The sequence below is a fragment of the Rissa tridactyla genome, chromosome 27 (assembly GCF_028500815.1).
Source record: "Rissa tridactyla isolate bRisTri1 chromosome 27, bRisTri1.patW.cur.20221130, whole genome shotgun sequence".
NCBI lineage: Eukaryota > Metazoa > Chordata > Aves > Charadriiformes > Laridae > Rissa > Rissa tridactyla.
The window spans coordinates 1,189,446-1,206,346 of record NC_071492.1 but is presented as its reverse complement, the minus strand read 5'-3'; the positions used below and the strand labels follow the sequence as shown (position 1 = coordinate 1,206,346).

At 64.6% G+C, this 16,901-nt stretch overlaps 1 protein-coding gene across 1 annotated transcript in view; it reads right to left on the bottom strand.

The window, feature by feature from the left end:
* LOC128901606 (tenascin-X-like) overlaps positions 1-16,901 on the bottom strand; it is a 49,825-nt gene that overhangs the window by 3,433 nt on the left and 29,491 nt on the right. Inside the window, 11 exon segments of the mRNA XM_054183677.1 lie at positions 1,546-1,709; positions 4,130-4,291; positions 5,980-6,076; positions 6,917-7,068; positions 7,542-7,746; positions 8,578-8,702; positions 10,364-10,657; positions 11,900-12,193; positions 13,084-13,377; positions 13,833-14,126; positions 16,309-16,602. Of these exon segments, the coding sequence (XP_054039652.1) occupies positions 1,546-1,709; positions 4,130-4,291; positions 5,980-6,076; positions 6,917-7,068; positions 7,542-7,746; positions 8,578-8,702; positions 10,364-10,657; positions 11,900-12,193; positions 13,084-13,377; positions 13,833-14,126; positions 16,309-16,602 (2,375 nt within the window).

Genomic DNA, 16,901 nt, shown 5'->3' with positions numbered 1-16,901 from the left:
CGCTATGGGTCCCCAGCCCCTATAGCCCCCCTGTGGCCCCTGTAGCCCCCATTCTCTCCCCCTCCAGCCCCCCCAACCCCCCCCGCTATGGGTCCCCGTCCCCTATAGCCCCCCTGTGGCCCCTCTAGCCCCCATTCTCTCCCCCTCCAGCCCCCCCAGCCCCCTCGCTATGGGTCCCCGGCCCCTATAGCCCCCCTGTGGCCCCTGTAGCCCCCATTCTCTCCCCCTCCAACCCCCCCAGCCCCCCCCGCTATGGGTCCCCGGCGCCTATAGACGCCACTCTGTCCCCCATCAACCACCCTCCAACCCCCTCAGCCCCCTTGCTATGGGTCCCCAGCCCCTATAGCCGCCCTCTAGCCCCCATTCTCTCCCCCTCCAGCCCCCCCAGGCCCCCCCGCTATGGGTCCCCGGCCCCTATAGCCCCCCTGTGGCCCCTGTAGCCCCCATTCTCTCCCCCTCCAACCCCCCCACCCCCCCCCGCTATGGGTCCCCGGCGCCTATAGACGCCACTCTGTCCCCCATCAACCACCCTCCAACCCCCTCGGCCCCCTTGCTATGGGTCCCCAGCCCCTATAGCCCCCCTATAGCCCCCCTGTGGCCCTCTAGCCCCCATTATATACCCCCCAGCCCCCCCGCTATGGGTCCCCGTCCCCTATAGCCCCCCTGTGGCCCCTGTAGCCCCCATTCTCTCCCCCTCCAGCCCCCCCAGCCCCCTCGCTATGGGTCCCCGGCCCCTATAGCCCCCCTATAGCCCCCCTGTGCCCCTCTAGCCCCCATTATATCCCACTCCAGCCCCCCCAGCCCCCCCCGCTATGGGTCCCCGGCGCCTATAGACCCCACTCTGTCCCCCATCAACCACCCTCCAACCCCCTCAGCCCCCTTGCTATGGGTCCCCAGCCCCTATAGCCCCCCTATAGCCCCCCTGTGGCCCCTCTAGCCCCCATTATATACCCCCCAGCCCCCCCGCTATGGGTCCCCGTCCCCTATAGCCCCCCTGTGGCCCCTGTAGCCCCCATTCTCTCCCCCTCCAGCCCCCCCAGCCCCCTCGCTATGGGTCCCCGGCCCCTATAGCCCCCCTGTGCCCCTCTAGCCCCCATTATATCCCACTCCAGCCGCCCCAGCCCCCCCCGCTATGGGTCCCCGTCCCATATAGCCCCCCTGTGGCCCCTGTAGCCCCCATTCTCTCCCCCTCCAGCCCCCCCAGCCCCCTCGCTATGGGTCCCCGGCCCCTATAGCCCCCCTGTGGCCCCTCTAGACCCCATTATATCCCACTCCAACCCCCTCAGCCCCCCTGCTATGGGTCCCCGTCCCCTATAGCCCCCCTGTGCCCCTCTAGCCCCCATTCTCTCCCCCTCCAGCCCCCCCAGCCCCCCCCGCTATGGGTCCCCGGCGCCTATAGACCCCACTCTGTCCCCCATCAACCACCCTCCAACCCCCTCGGCCCCCTTGCTATGGGTCCCCGGCCCCTCTAGCCCCCCTCTAGCCCCCGTTCTCTCCCCCTCCAGCCCCCCCGGCCCCCCCCCCGCCCCCCGGTGCCCCCCGTGCCTGGTGGTGGCGGGGGGTGCCGTAGCGCCCGTTGAGGTTGGCGTAGTGGCAGTTGTGGTACCACCAGGCCCCGGCGTAGGCCACGGCGCAGGGTCGGGGGCGGCCGCGGGGGTCGCGGTCCCGCGTGGAGAAGGGGCTGCCGGCGTGGTAGGAGAGCGCGTCCCCTGCCGGACCCCCCCCCCCGGTGTCAGACCCACGGGGACCCCCCCACAGGGACCCCCCCAGGGACCCCCAGGACACCCACCCCCCCCCCGGGACCCACAGGACCTGCCCCACCCCCGCTGTCAGGCCCCCAGGACCCCCCCGGGACCCCTTCAGGGACCCTCCCCCCACCAGGGACCCCCCCAGGGACCCCCAGGACACCCACACCCCCCCCGGGACCCACAGGGACCCCCCCAGGGACACCCCCACCCCGCCATCAGACCCCCAGGACCCCCCCGGGACCCCTTCAGGGACCCTCCCCCCCCCCCAGCGACCCCCCCAGGACACCCACCCCCACCCCCGGGACCCACAGGGACCCCCCCAGGGACCCCCCCACCCCGCCATCAGACCCCCAGGACCCCCCCGGGACCCCTTCAGGGACCCTCCCCCCCCCAGGGACCCCCCCAGGGATCCCCAGGACACCGATCCCCCCACCCCCCCCCAGGGACCCCCCCAGGGATCCCCAGGACACCGATCCCCCCCCCCCCCCCCCCGGGACCCACAGGGACCCCCCCAGGGACCCCCCCACCCCGCCATCAGACCCCCAGGACCCCCCCGGGACCCCTTCAGGGACCCTCCCCCCCCCAGGGACCCCCCCAGGGACCCCCAGGACACCCACCCCCCGCCCGGGACCCACAGGGACACCCCCCCCCCCCCAGGGAATCCCCCAGTGACCCCCAGGACACCCACCACCCTCCCCCACAGGGACCCCCTCAGTGACCCCCAGACACACACCCCCCCCCCCCCCCCCCCGGACCCACAGGGACCCCCGCCAGCGAATCCCCCAGTGACCCCCAGGACACCCCCTCCAGGACCCACAGGGACCCCCCCCCAGGGACCCCCCCCAGTGACCCCCAGGACACCTGCTCCAGGACCCACAGGGACCCCCCCCCAGGGACCCCCCGAGTGGCCCCCAGGACCCCTCGGGACCACCAGGCCACCCCCCCCAGGGCACCCCAGTGCCAAGAGACCCCCCCAAGACCCCCCCCCAGGGACATCCCCCACCCAGGGACACTGTTCAATGGTCCAGAGACCCCCAGATCCCCCCCCCAAGACCCCCCAGTGCCAAGAGACCCCCCCCAAGACCCTCCTCCCCCAAGACTGCTGCGGACCCCCAAGACCCTTCTAGAGGCCCCCAGGACCCTTCGGGGACACCCATCATGGGCCAGGAGACCCCCAGAACCCCCAAGATTCCCCCCAAGTTCCTCCCATGGGCCAAGAGACCCCCCAAGACCCCCCCAGACCCTTCTAGAGATCCCCCAAGACCCCTCCAGGACCCCAAGATCCCTCCCAGGATCCTCCTCATGGGCCAGGAGACCCCTCCAAGACCCTTCCAGGAGCCCCCCGAGGCCACTCAGGACCCTCCAGGACCCCCAAGATCCCTCCCAGGATCCTCCTCATGGGCCAGGAGACCCCCAAGACCCTTCCAGGAACCCCCCCGAGGCCACTCAGGACCCCCCCAAGACCCCTCCAGGACCCCAAGGTCCCTCTCAGGGTCCTCCTCATGGGCCAGGAGACCCCCCCAAGACCCTTCCAGGAGCCCCCCGAGGCCACTCAGGACCCTCCAGGACCCCCAAGATCCCTCCCAGGATCCTCCTCATGGGCCAGGAGACCCCCAAGACCCTTCCAGGAACCCCCCCGAGGCCACTCAGGACCCCCCGAAGACCCCTCCAGGACCCCCAAGGTCCCTCCCAGGGTCCTCCTCATGGGCCAGGAGACCCCCAAGACCCTTCCAGGAGCCCCCCGAGGCCACTCAGGACCCTCCAGGACCCCCAGGGTCCCTCCCAGGGTCCTCCTCATGGGCCAGGAGACCCCCAAGACCCTTCCAGGAACCCCCCCGAGGCCACTCAGGACCCCCCCAAGACCCCTCCAGGACCCCAAGATCCCTCCCAGGGTCCTCCTCATGGGCCAGGAGACCCCCAAGACCCTTCCAGGAACCCCCCCGAGGCCACTCAGGACCCCCCAAGACCCGTCCAGGACCCCCAAGGTCCCTCTCAGGGTCCTCCTCATGGGCCAGGAGACCCCCAAGACCCTTCCAGGAACCCCCCCGAGGCCACTCAGGACCCCCCCAAGACCCCTCCAGGACCCCCAGGGTCCCTCCCAGGGTCCTCCTCATGGGCCAGGAGACCCCCAAGACCCTTCCAGGAGCCCCCCGAGGCCACTCAGGACCCTCCAGGACCCCCAAGATCCCTCCCAGGATCTTCCTCATGGGCCAGGAGACCCCCAAGACCCTTCCAGGAACCCCCCCGAGGCCACTCAGGACCCCCCCAAGACCCCTCCAGGACCCCCAAGGTCCCTCTCAGGGTCCTCCTCACGAGCCAGGAGACCCCCCCAAGACCCCTCCAGGACTCCCCCCAAGACCCCCCCCCGGCTGCCCCCGTACCGGCGGTGCCGCTGTAGGTGCCGAGGTGGAGGCGGTAGTGGTCCTCGGGGCCGGCGACGGCGAAGTCGCGGTAGCGGGCGAAGGCGGCGTCCCAGGGGGTGCGGAGATCCACCCGCAGCTCCGTGGGGGTCCCGGCCGTCAGGGCGTGCAGCGCCTCGTTCCCTGTGAGCACCCCCCCCCCGGCCACCAAAGCCTGCGTCCGGCCACCGCCACCCAACGGGCACCTGGGTCCCTCCCTGGTCACCCACCCAAGCCCACCCAGACACCTGGGTCCCCTCCAAAGACCCACCCAAACATCTGGGTCCCCCTCCCTGGACACCTGGGTACCCCCCTGGTCACCCACCCAAGCCCACCCGGACACCTGGGTCCCCCCCAAAGACCCACCCAAACATCTGGGTCCCCCCCCGGTCACCCACCCAAGCCCACCCAGATCCTTGGGTCCCCTCCAAAGACCCACCCAAACACCTGGGTCCCCTCCCTGGACACCTGGATACCCCCCTGGTCACCCACCCAAGCCCACCCAGACACCTGGGTCCCCTCCAAAGATCCACTTGGACACCTGGGTGTCCCCCCCCGGCCACCTGGGTCCCCCCCAGTCACCACCAAAGCCCACCCAGATGCCCTGGTCCCCTCCAAAGACCCACCCAAACACCTGGGTCCCCTCCCTGGACACCTGGGTACCCCCCAGGATGCCACCCAAGCCCACCTGGACACTTAGGTCCCCTCCAAAGACCCACTTGGACACCTGGGTCCCCCCCCGGTCACCCACCCAAGCCCACCCAGATCCTTGGGTCCCCTCCAAAGACCCACCCAAACACCTGGGTCCCCTCCCTGGACACCTGGATACCCTCCTGGTCACCCACCCAAGCCCACCCAGACACCTGGGTCCCCTCCAAAGATCCACTTGGACACCTGGGTGTCCCCCCCGGACACCTGGGTCCCCCCCGGTCACCACCAAAGCCCACCCAGATGCCCTGGTCCCCTCCAAAGACCCACCCAAACACCTGGGTCCCCTCCCTGGACACCTGGGTACCCCCCTGGTCACCCACCCAAGCCCACCCAGACACCTGGGTCCCCTCCCTGGACACCTGGGTACCCCCCTGGTCACCCACCCAAGCCCACCCAGACACCTGGGTCCCCTCCAAAGATCCACTTGGACACCTGGGTGTCCCCCCCCGGACACCTGGGTCCCCCCCGGTCACCACCAAAGCCCACCCAGATCCTTGGGTCCCCTCCAAAGACCCACCCAAACACCTGGGTCCCCTCCCTGGACACCTGGGTACCCCCCAGGATGCCACCCAAGCCCACCTGGACACTTAGGTCCCCTCCAAAGACCCACTTGGACACCTGGGTGTCCCCCCGGTCACCCACCCAAGCCCACCCAGATCCTTGGGTCCCCTCCAAAGACCCACCCAAACACCTGGGTCCCCCCCTGGTCACCCACCCAAGCCCACCTGGACACCTGGGTCCCCTCCAAAGATCCACTTGGACACCTGGGTCCCCCCTTGGTCACCCACCCAAGCCCACCCCGATCCTTGGGTCCCCTCCAAAGACCCACCTGGACACCTGGGTCCCCTCCAAAGATCCACTTGGACACCTGGGTGTCCCCCCCCGGACACCTGGGTCCCCCCCCGGTCACCACCGAAGCCCACCCAGATCCTTGAGTCCCCTCCAAAGACCCACTTGGACACCTGGGTCCCCCCCCCGCCCCCGATGCCACCCAAGGCCACCTGGACACTTCGGTCTCCTCCAAAGACCCACCCGCACACCTGTGTCCCCCCCTGCATGCGTGGGTCCCCCCCCCCGGTCACCCAGGTGTGTCCCCCCTCCCCGGCCACCGGGGTGCTCACCCAGCCAGAACTCCCCGGTGACGTTGCCGAAGCCGCGGGCGTAATCCCCCCACCCCCGCCAGAAATCGGTGCCCCCGTCCTGCCGGCGCTGGAACACCTTGGGGGGGGGCGGGGGGGGGGGGTGGAGACCCAACACCCCACTGACCACCCACCCCCCCCCCACTGACCCCCATTTCCCCCCAGAGATCCACCCAGTGCCCTCCCAGACCCCCCCCCAACTGACCCCATTCCTCCCTCAGACCCCCCCGATGCAACATCCCAGACCCCCCCGCCCCATTGCCCCCCATAGAGACCCCCCCCCAGTGTCCCCCAACATCCGCCACTGATTCCCCTTTTGCCCCCCAGTAGAACCCCCCCCAGCGCCCCCCAACACCCCCACTGCCCCCCACAGACACCCCCCCCCCCCCCAGTTCCCCTGTGTCCCCCCCGACCCCCAATTTCCCCCATGGACCTCCCCAGTGCCCGCCCCCCCCCAGAACACCCCAGACCCCTCCGTTGCCCCCCCATTTCCAATCGTAGAGACTTCCAGACCCCCCATTGCCCCCCAAGATCCCCAATTACCCCCCCCCAGAAGCCCCCCAGCCTTTCCCAGTGTCCCCCCGTTGCCCTCAAGACACCCAAAACGCCCCCCCCCCCAAGTGCTCTGTTTCGCCCCATAAAACCCCCCCATAAGCCCCTATAGAAGCCCCCAGACCTCCCCGGTGCCCCCCAAGAACATCCCAGACCCCCCGTTTCCAACCAGAGAGACCCCCAGTGCCCCTAGTGACCCCCCCATGTCCCCCATTCCCCCCCCCATAGAAGCCCCCCAGCCTTCCCCAGTGCCCCTCAGTCCCCCTGTTGCCCTCAAGACCCCCCCCAATGCCCCCATTCCCACCCCCCGCCCCCATAAGCCCCCATAGAAGCCCCCCAGCCCCCCCCCAGCCCCCCCAGTCGGTACCAGCCAGCCCCCGCCGTCGGTCTCCATGTCGCAGAAGACGCTCAGGGGTCTCCCGGGGTCCCCCCCGAGGAAGACGACGGTCTCCCGCGAAGGCCCCGGCCCGTTCAGCTGCTCCTCGGCGCAGTCCCGGGGGTGGGGGTGGGGGAGGGGGGCTGCGGGGGGGGGGGGGGGGGCACAGGGCATGTGGGGACCCGGGTGCCCCCCACCCAAGGGCCCAGCACCCACCCCATCACCCAGGGACCCAGGGGTCCGAGTGCCCCCCCCCCAAAAGACCCAGCACCCCCCCCATCACCCAGGGGTCCAGGTGCCCCCCCCCCAAGGACCCAGCGCCCCCCCCCATCACCCAGGGGTCCGGGTGCCCCCCCGCCCCGCCAAGGGCCCAGCACCCCCCCCCATCACCCAGGGGTCCGGGTGCCCCCCACCCAAGGACCCATCACCCAGGGGTCCGGGTGCCCCCCCTGCCCTGCCAAGGGCCCAGCACTCCCCCCCCCGTCACCCAGGGACCCAGGGGTCCGGGTGTCCCCCACCCAAAACCCAACACCCCCCCAACCAAGGACCCAGCACCCCCCCCATCACCCAGGGGTCCGGGTGCCCCCCCCCCAAAGACCCAGCACCCCCCCATCACCCAGGGGTCCGGGTGCCCCCCACCCAAAACCCAACACCCCCCCCCAACCAGGGACCCAGGGGTCCGGCTCACGGGTGTCAATGGTGGCCTCCAGGGGGGTGGGGGGGGTATCCCCCCCCCGGCCCCACAGCTGCACCCCGTAGCGCCCCGATGGCTCCAGGCCCCACAGCTGATGGGACGTGGCCTCGGGGGGCAGCCGCACTGTCTGGAGGGAGGGACGGGGCAGGGGGGGGTTAGTGGGGTCCCATAAGGGATATCGGGGTCCCCCCCCGGGATTACTGGGGTCCCCCAAGTGATTATTGGGGTCTCCCCGGGTGTTACTGCGGCCCCCGAGGTGGTTACTGGGGTCCCGGGGGGAGTCCTGGGGTGCCCCGAGGGGGTAATGAGGGGTCCCACGAGGGATACCGGGGCACACGGGGGGATATTGGGGTCCCCCGGGTGTTATTGGGGTCCCCCAGGGGTGTTACGGGGTCGCTCCAGGGGGTATTGGGGTCCCAGGGGGGTACTGGGGTGCCCCGAGGGGGTATTAGGGGTCCCACGAGGGATACGGGGGTCTCCGAGGGGTTATTGGGGTCCCCCAAGTGATTATTGGGGTCCCCAAGGTGGTTACTGGGGTCCCGGGGGGAGTCCTGGGGTCCCACGAGGGATACTGGGGTCCCCAAGGTGTTATTGGGGTCCGACGAGGAATATCGGGGTCCCTGCGGGGGAGGGGGGGGTGTTGGGTGCCCTGGGGGGGGGTTATCGGGGTTCCCGGGGGGTTATCGGGGTCCCCCGAGTGATTATTGGGGTCTCCCCGGGTGTTATTGGGGTCCCCAAGGTGGTTACTGGGGTCCCGGGGGGAGTCCTGGGGTCCCACGAGGGATACTGGGGTCCCCAAGGTGTTATTGGGGTCCGACGAGGAATATCGGGGTCCCTGCGGGGGGGGGGGAGGGTGGTGTTGGGTGCTCTTGGGGGGGGTTATCGGGGTCCCAGGGGAGTTATCGGGGTCCCCAGAGGGGTTCTGGGGTTTCGGGGTGCTTTGGGGAGGGGTCGTTACCTGCCGGGGTCCTCCGGGGGGGCCGTAGACGAGGTCGTAGCCGTCAGGGGGGGCGCGGGGGGGTGCCCAGTGCAGCCGGGCGCTGCGGGGCCACACGGTCCCCACCCAGAGGGTCCCCGGGGCTCCTGCGCAGGGGAGGGGGACACGGCCGCTGACACCCCCAACCCCCCCCCCCCTCCAGCCCCCAAGGACCCACCCACTCCCTCGCTCCGCCAGTCAGAGACCCCCCCATCTGAGCACCAGAATCCCCCCACAGCCCCACAGAAAACGCCATGGCCCCCCCCCCCCCCGCCATGGCCAGACCCCCTGTAGCACCCCAGGGTCCTTTACCCACAGCCCCCAGGGACACTCCCCGCCGGGGAGGGGTTGGACGGTTGGACACCCCACCCAGGACCCCAAGGCACCCTCGCTCCAACCAAGCCGCCAACCATCAACCATCAACCATCCACCCGTCCAACCGTCAACCATCAACCATCCACCCGTCCAACCGTCAACCATCCACCCGTCCAAGCTTTCAACTGTCAACCATCCACCCATCCAACCATCCACCCGTCAACCATCCACCAACCATCCACCATCCACCCGTCCAACCATCCACCATCCACCCGTCCAACCATCCACCCGTCCAACCATCCACCATCCACCCGTCCAACCATCCACCATCCAGCCATGAACCATCCAACCATCCAACTCTCCAACCAACTGTCCAGCATCAACCACCCAACCATCCATCCACCCATCTATCCAACTGTACGTCCAACCACCCAACCGTCCCATTAGCCAATCATCCCCTTCATCCATAAAACCCCCTACCCAGCTTTCCAACCATCTGTCCAGCCAGCCTTTCATTCATCCATCCCTCCATCCATCCCTCCATCCATCCATCCACCCACTCACCCATCCACCCACCCATCCATCCACCCACCCATCCATCCACCCATCCATCCAACCACCCACCCTTCCATCGATCAATCCATCCAACCCCCCATCCATCCATCCATCCATCCATCCATCCACCCACCCATCCATCCACCCACCCATCCCCCCAGTTACCGTATGTCCATTCCCCCCCACCCATCGCCCACGCTGCAGCTCCTCCAAACATTGCGCACCCAGCCATGTGTCCTTCCATCTGCCCACACATTCTCTGCCCATGACTCCATCAGTCTTCCATCCATCCATCCATCCATCCACCCTCCATCGCCCATCCGTCTGTCCATCCACCCGTTCAACCAGCTCTAACCATCCATCCCTCCATCCATCCATCCCTCCATCCATCCATCCACCCACCCTCCATCGCCCATCCGTCTGTCCAACCAACCTTCAGTCCATCCACCTGTTCAACCAGCTCCTAACCATCCATCCATCCATCCATCTGTCCATCCGTCCATCCATCCATCCATCCGTCCATTGTCCACCCCCCCATCAGTCTGTCCCTCCATCCCTCCAACCTTCACGCTCCTGTCCCTCCCCCGATCGCACACTTGGTGCCAAGAATTTGGTCCCCATTTCCCACCATTCCATGGATCCATCCAGTCGAGGATCCACGCAGTCATCCCGTCATGCAAACAGCCCAAACATCAAAGAAGCAACTTCCTTCCATCCAAACTTCCTTCCTTCCTTCCATCCTTCCTTCCTTCCATCCATCCATCCATCCATCCATCCACCCAACCCTGCCGCACCCAACCCATCAGCCCCACTCGTCTCCGCACCCAAGAGATGTTCCCAGTTCCCACCATACCCAGGCACCAAAGGGGACACAGCAATGGTCCACAGCCCCCCTCACCTGTGACGGCGTCGGTGGAGATGGGGCCCACACGTTTCCGACCCCACACCCCGTACAGGTTGAACTTGTAGCGCCGGGACGGTGACAGCCCAGGCACGGTCACCCTGCGCGAACCACCCTCCACGGGCAGCACCTGGGGCTGCCCTTGGCCATCCTTGTACTGCACCGTGAAGGAGTCAAAGGTGCCCTCGGGGACGCTCCACTCCAGCTCCACGGACTCGGGGGTGACATGAGGGGCCGTCAGCTCGCCCAGGCGGGGCTGGGACAGCGGCTTCTCCTTTTGTGGAGCTGGGGCTGCAACAGAGAGAGCACAATGCAGAGCATCAACATCAACCCATCCATTCGCTCACCAACCAACCAACCATTCCTCTAACCACCCATCCGTCAATCCGTGTCACCATCCCTCCCTCCTCCATCCCTCTTTCCAATTGTGTCTCTCTCCATCCATCCATCCATGTGTCCATTCAACCAACCAATAAACTAGCCATCCATCAATATCCCCCAATCCCTTCAAACTTCCATGCTCCCATCCACCCCTCCATCCACCCGACCTTCTGCTGATTAATCCTTCCATCCACCCGACCTTCCATCTGTCCATCTGCCCATCCAACCTTCCATCCGCCCATCCAACCTTCTTTCTATCCACCCATCTGTCCATCCATCCACCCTTTCATCCATCCATCCATCCATCCATCCATCCATCCACCCACCCATCCACCCATCAAACCCTCTTCCATCCCTCTTCAACCTTCAACCTCTCCCTCCATCCCTCCAACTTTGCCTGCTCCATCCAACCCCCAGTCAGCGCCCCAGAGATGTTCCCATTTTCCACCAGGCCCAAGGGACCGGGCCGGTCCCGGTCCCAGCTCCTGCCACACTCCAAACGCAGTGCCCAAAGGGGACATGGACCAACCCAGCACACGTCCTCACCTGTAATGGTGTCAAGCAAGATGGGACCCAGCCGTTTCTGCCCCAACACCCCGTACAGGTAGAAATTGTAGCGGTGGGACGGTGACAGCCCAGGCACGGTCACCGTGTGGGACTCTCCATCCACGAGCAGCGACTCGGGCTGCCCTTGGGCATCCCTGTACTGCACCGAGAAGGAGTCAAAGGTGCCCTCGGGGACGCTCCACTCCAGCTGGATGGAATCAGAGGTGATATGGGAGGCTGTGAGGTTGCCCAGGCGGGGCTGGGTTGGTGGCTTCTCTTCCGGTGGCACCGGGGCTGCAACGGAGAGAGATGCAGGAGGTAAACATCCCGCCATCCGTCAAAAAGTACTCCTCCCTCCGATTCTCCGTCCTTCTTTCACGCAGTCCCATACCCAACTGTGAATCCGGGCATCCATGAAGCCATCCAATCCCTCCCTCCATCTCTCCACCCTTCCATGCCCCCATCCCCCCGACCCAGTCAGCACCCAAGAGATGTTCCTACTGCCAAAAAGGCGAAACACACCCAGGACAGACCCTGTCCCATCTCCCGCCCCACATCAAACCCAGTTCCGAAGGGGACACAGCAATGCTCCACAGCCCCCCTCACCTGTGACGGCGTCGGTGGAGATGGGGCCCACACGTTTCCGACCCCACACCCCGTACAGGTTGAACTTGTAGCGCCGGGACGGTGACAGCCCAGGCACGGTCACCCTGCGCGAACCACCCTCCACGGGCAGCACCTGGGGCTGCCCTTGGCCATCCTTGTACTGCACCGTGAAGGAGTCAAAGGTGCCCTCGGGGACGCTCCACTCCAGCTCCACGGACTCGGGGGTCACCTGGGAGGCCGTCAGCTCGCCCAGGATGGGCTGCGATGGTGGTTCCTCCTCTGGCTCGGCCGCAGCTGACACAGAGAGGACACAATGCAGGGCAGGAACATCCATCCATCCATCCATCCATCCATCCATCCATCATCCATCCATCCATCCCTCCCTCCATCTGATCATCTACTCAGCAACCAGAACAACCAACCATCCCAACACACAACCATCTTTCTGGATCTTTCTCCATGCACACTCATAGGCCTCCATCCCACCTATCACCCATTTTCATGGACATCCTTCCACCCGTCAGGACGGGAACTCAGCCAGACGACCATTAACTGTGCCCGTTCTTACCCCACCATTCTCTCCACTTATCCCTCGCCTTCTTATCCATCCATTCATCCCTCCACCAATCCCTCCACCCTGCCATGTGACCCTCTCTCCATCCATTCACCTTCCCAGGCGTCTCCTCGACATCTGGCCAAGAATCCAATCATCCATCCATCTCTCCACCCACCCATGTCTGTCTCCATCCATTCATCCATCCATCCATCCACCCACCCTCCCACCCACCCAATGCTGTCTCCATCCATCCACATCTCCATCCATTCAACCAATAAACCAAGGAGCTGCCCATCCATTTATCCAATGCTACATAGGTTCATCCACCCATCCATCCATCCACCCATCCACCCATCCATCCATCCGGTCAAGCAACCAAAAATCGTCCTATCCAGCCTCATGCACACTCCACCATCCATCTATATGCCATCCATCTGTCCATCCATCCCTCCATCCATCCCTCCCTCCCTCCATCCCTCCCTCCATCCCTCCCTCCATCCCTCCCTCCATCCCTCCAATCTCGCATGCTCCCATCCCTCCAACACAGTCAGCACCCAAGACATGTTCCCAGTTCCCACCATACCCAGGCACCAAAGGGGACACAGCAATGGTCCACAGCCCCCCTCACCTGTGACGGCCTCGGTGGAGATGGGGCCCACACGTTTCCGACCCCACACCCCGTACAGGTTGAACTTGTAGCGCCGGGACGGTGACAGCCCAGGCACGGTCACCCTGCGCGAACCACCCTCCACGGGCAGCACCTGGGGCTGCCCTTGGCCATCCTTGTACTGCACCGTGAAGGAGTCAAAGGTGCCCTCGGGGACGCTCCACTCCAGCTCCACGGACTCGGGGGTCACCTGGGAGGCCGTCAGCTCGCCCAGGATCGGCTGCGATGGTGGTTCCTCCTCTGGCTTGGCCACAGCTGACACAGAGAGGACACAATGCAGGGCATGAACATCCATCCATCCATCCATCCTTCCATCCGTCCATCCGTCCATCCGTCCATCCATCCATCCATCCATCCATCCATCCATCCATCCATTTCTTCATGCACCACATTCATCCTCGAGTCCTTGAATCGAACCAATCATCCATTCATCTACCCATCCAGCCACCCACATCTCCACCCATCCATGCAGGCATCTATGCATTGCTCCATACATACATGCCTGTCTCCATCCGTCTATCCACATCTCCATCCATCCATCCATCCATCCACCCACCAACCCACCCACGTCTGTCTCCCTCCCTCCCTCCCTCCCTCCAATCTCACATGCCCTCATTCCTCCAACACAGCCAGCACCCAAGACATGTTCCCAGTTCCCACCATACCCAGGCACCAAAGGGGACACAGCAATGGTCCACAGCCCCCCTCACCTGTGACGGCGTCGGTGGAGATGGGGCCCACACGTTTCCGACCCCACACCCCGTACAGGTTGAACTTGTAGCGCCGGGACGGTGACAGCCCAGGCACGGTCACCCTGCGCGAACCACCCTCCACGGGCAGCACCTGGGGCTGCCCTTGGCCATCCCTGTACTGCACCATGAAGGAGTCAAAGGTGCCCTCGGGGACGCTCCACTCCAGCTCCACCGACTCGGGGGTCACCTGGGAGGCCGTCAGCTCGCCCAGGATCGGCTGCGATGGTGGTTCCTCCTCTGGCTCGGCCGCAGCTGACACAGAGAGGGCACAATGCAGGGCAGGAACATCCATCCATCCATCCATCCATCCATCCATCCATCCATCCATCCACCCACCCATCCATCCATCCATCTGATCATCTACTCAGCAACCAGTACAACCAACCATCCCAACACACAACCATCTTTCTGGATCTTTCTCCATGCACACTCATAGGCCTCCATCCCTCCTATCACCCATTTTCATGGACATCCTTCCACCCGTCAGGACGGGAACTCAGCCAGATGACCATTAACTGTGCCCTTTCTTACCCCACCATTCTCTCCACTTATCCCTCGGCTTCTTATCCATCCATTCATCCCTCCACCAATCCCTCCACCCTGCCATGTGACCCTCTCTCCATCCATTCACCTTCCCATAAGTTTCCTCGACATCTGGCCAAAAATCCAATCATCCATCCATCTCTCCACCCACCCACGTCTGTCTCCATCCATCCATCCATCCATCCATCCATCCATCCACCCACCCTCGCACCCACCCAATGCTGTCTCCATCCATCCACATCTCCATCCATTCAACCAATAAACCAAGGAGCTGCCCATCCATTTATCCAATGCTACATAGGTTCATCCATCCATCTATCCACCCACCCATCCATCCATCCATCCATCCGGTCAAGCAACCAAAAATCGTCCTATCCAACCTCATGCACACTCCACCATCCATCTATATGCCATCCATCCCTCCCTCCATCCCTCCCTCCATCCCTCCCTCCATCCCTCCCTCCATCCCTCCATCCTCCATCCCTCCATCCTCCATCCCTCCCTCCTTCCCTCCAATCTCGCATGCTCCCATCCCTCCAACACAGCCAGCACCCAAGACATGTTCCCAGTTCCCACCATACCCAGGCACCCAAGGGGACACAGCAATGGTCCACAGCCCCCCTCACCTGTGACGGCCTCGGTGGAGATGGGGCCCACACGTTTCCGACCCCACACCCCGTACAGGTTGAACTTGTAGCGCTGGGACGGTGACAGCCCAGGCACGGTCACCCTGCGCGAACCACCCTCCACGGGCAGCACCTGGGGCTGCCCTTGGCCATCCTTGTACTGCACCGTGAAGGAGTCAAAGGTGCCCTCGCGGACGCTCCACTCCAGCTCCACGGACTCGGGGGTCACCTGGGAGGCCGTCAGCTCGCCCAGGATCGGCTGCGATGGTGGTTCCTCCTCTGGCTCGGCCGCAGCTTCAACAGGGACGATGCAATGCAGGGCATGAACATCCATCCATGTTCCATTGATCCAACCATCCAAGCAATCGACCAAGGAGCCACCCATCCATTCATCCAATGATCGACACGTTATTCCAAGCAACCACCCATCCACCTATCCTTCCACCCATCCATTCGCTCATCCATCCATCCATTTCTCCACACACCACATTCATCCATCTGTCCTTGAAGGAATCTAAACATCCCTCCATCCACACCTCCACCCATTCATGCAGGCATCTATGCATTGCTCCATACATACATGCCTGTCTCCATCCATCTATCCACATCTCCATCCATCCACCCACCCACCCATGTCTGTCTCCATCCATCCATCCATCCATCCATCCATCCATCCAGTCTTCCACCCATTTTATTAAAGCAGGCCATAAACATCCCATGTGTCCATCCATCCATCTGTCTCTCCCTCCTTCCATCCATCCAATCTCCGGTGTCTCCATGCACCAGTCCTGGAGTCCACACCTCCATTCAACCATCCCACCAACCAGACGCTCCTTTATCCCTTCAATCACGTCATCCAACCAAGTTTCTCACCATCCATTCACCCAGACGTGTTCACATGATCACGCAATCTCACATCCAGTCCATAACCACGCACAGTCATCCATCCGTCATCCATCCATCATCCATCCATCATCCATCATCCCTCCATCCATCCATCCATCCATCCATCCATCCATCATCCATCCATCATCCATCCATCATCCATCATCCCTCCATCCCTCCATCCCTCCATCCCTCCCTCCCTCCCTCCATCCCTCCCTCCCTCCCTCCATCCCTCCATCCCTCCATCCCTCCATCCCTCCCTCCCTCCAGTCTCGCATGCTCCCATTCCTCCAACACAGTCAGCACCCAAGACATGTTCCCAGTTCCCACCATACCCAGGCACCAAAGGGGACACAGCAATGGTCCACAGCCCCCCTCACCTGTGACAGCGTCAGTGGAGATGGGGCCCACACGTTTCCGACCCCACACCCCGTACAGGTTGAACTTGTAGCGCCGGGACGGTGACAGCCCAGGCACGGTCACCCTGCGCGAACCACCCTCCACGGGCAGCACCTGGGGCTGCCCTTGGCCATCCTTGTACTGCACCGTGAAGGAGTCAAAGGTGCCCTCGCGGACGCTCCACTCCAGCTCTACAGACTCGGGGGACACCTGGGAGGCCGTCAGCTCGCCCAGGATCGGCTGCGATGGTGGTTCCTCCTCTGGCTCGGCCGCAGCTGACACAGAGAGAGGACACAATGCAGGGCAGGAACATCCATCCATCCATCCATCTGATCATCCACTCAGCAACCAGTACAACCAACCATCCCAACACACAACCATCTTTCTGGATCTTTCTCCATGCACACTCATGGGCCTCCATCCCTCCTATCACCCATTTTCATGGACATCCTTCCACCCGTCAGGACGGGAACTCAGCCAGATGACCATTAACTGTGCCCGTTCTTACCCCACCACTCTCTCCACTTATCCCTCGGCTTCTTATCCATCCATTCATCCCTCCACCAATCCCTCC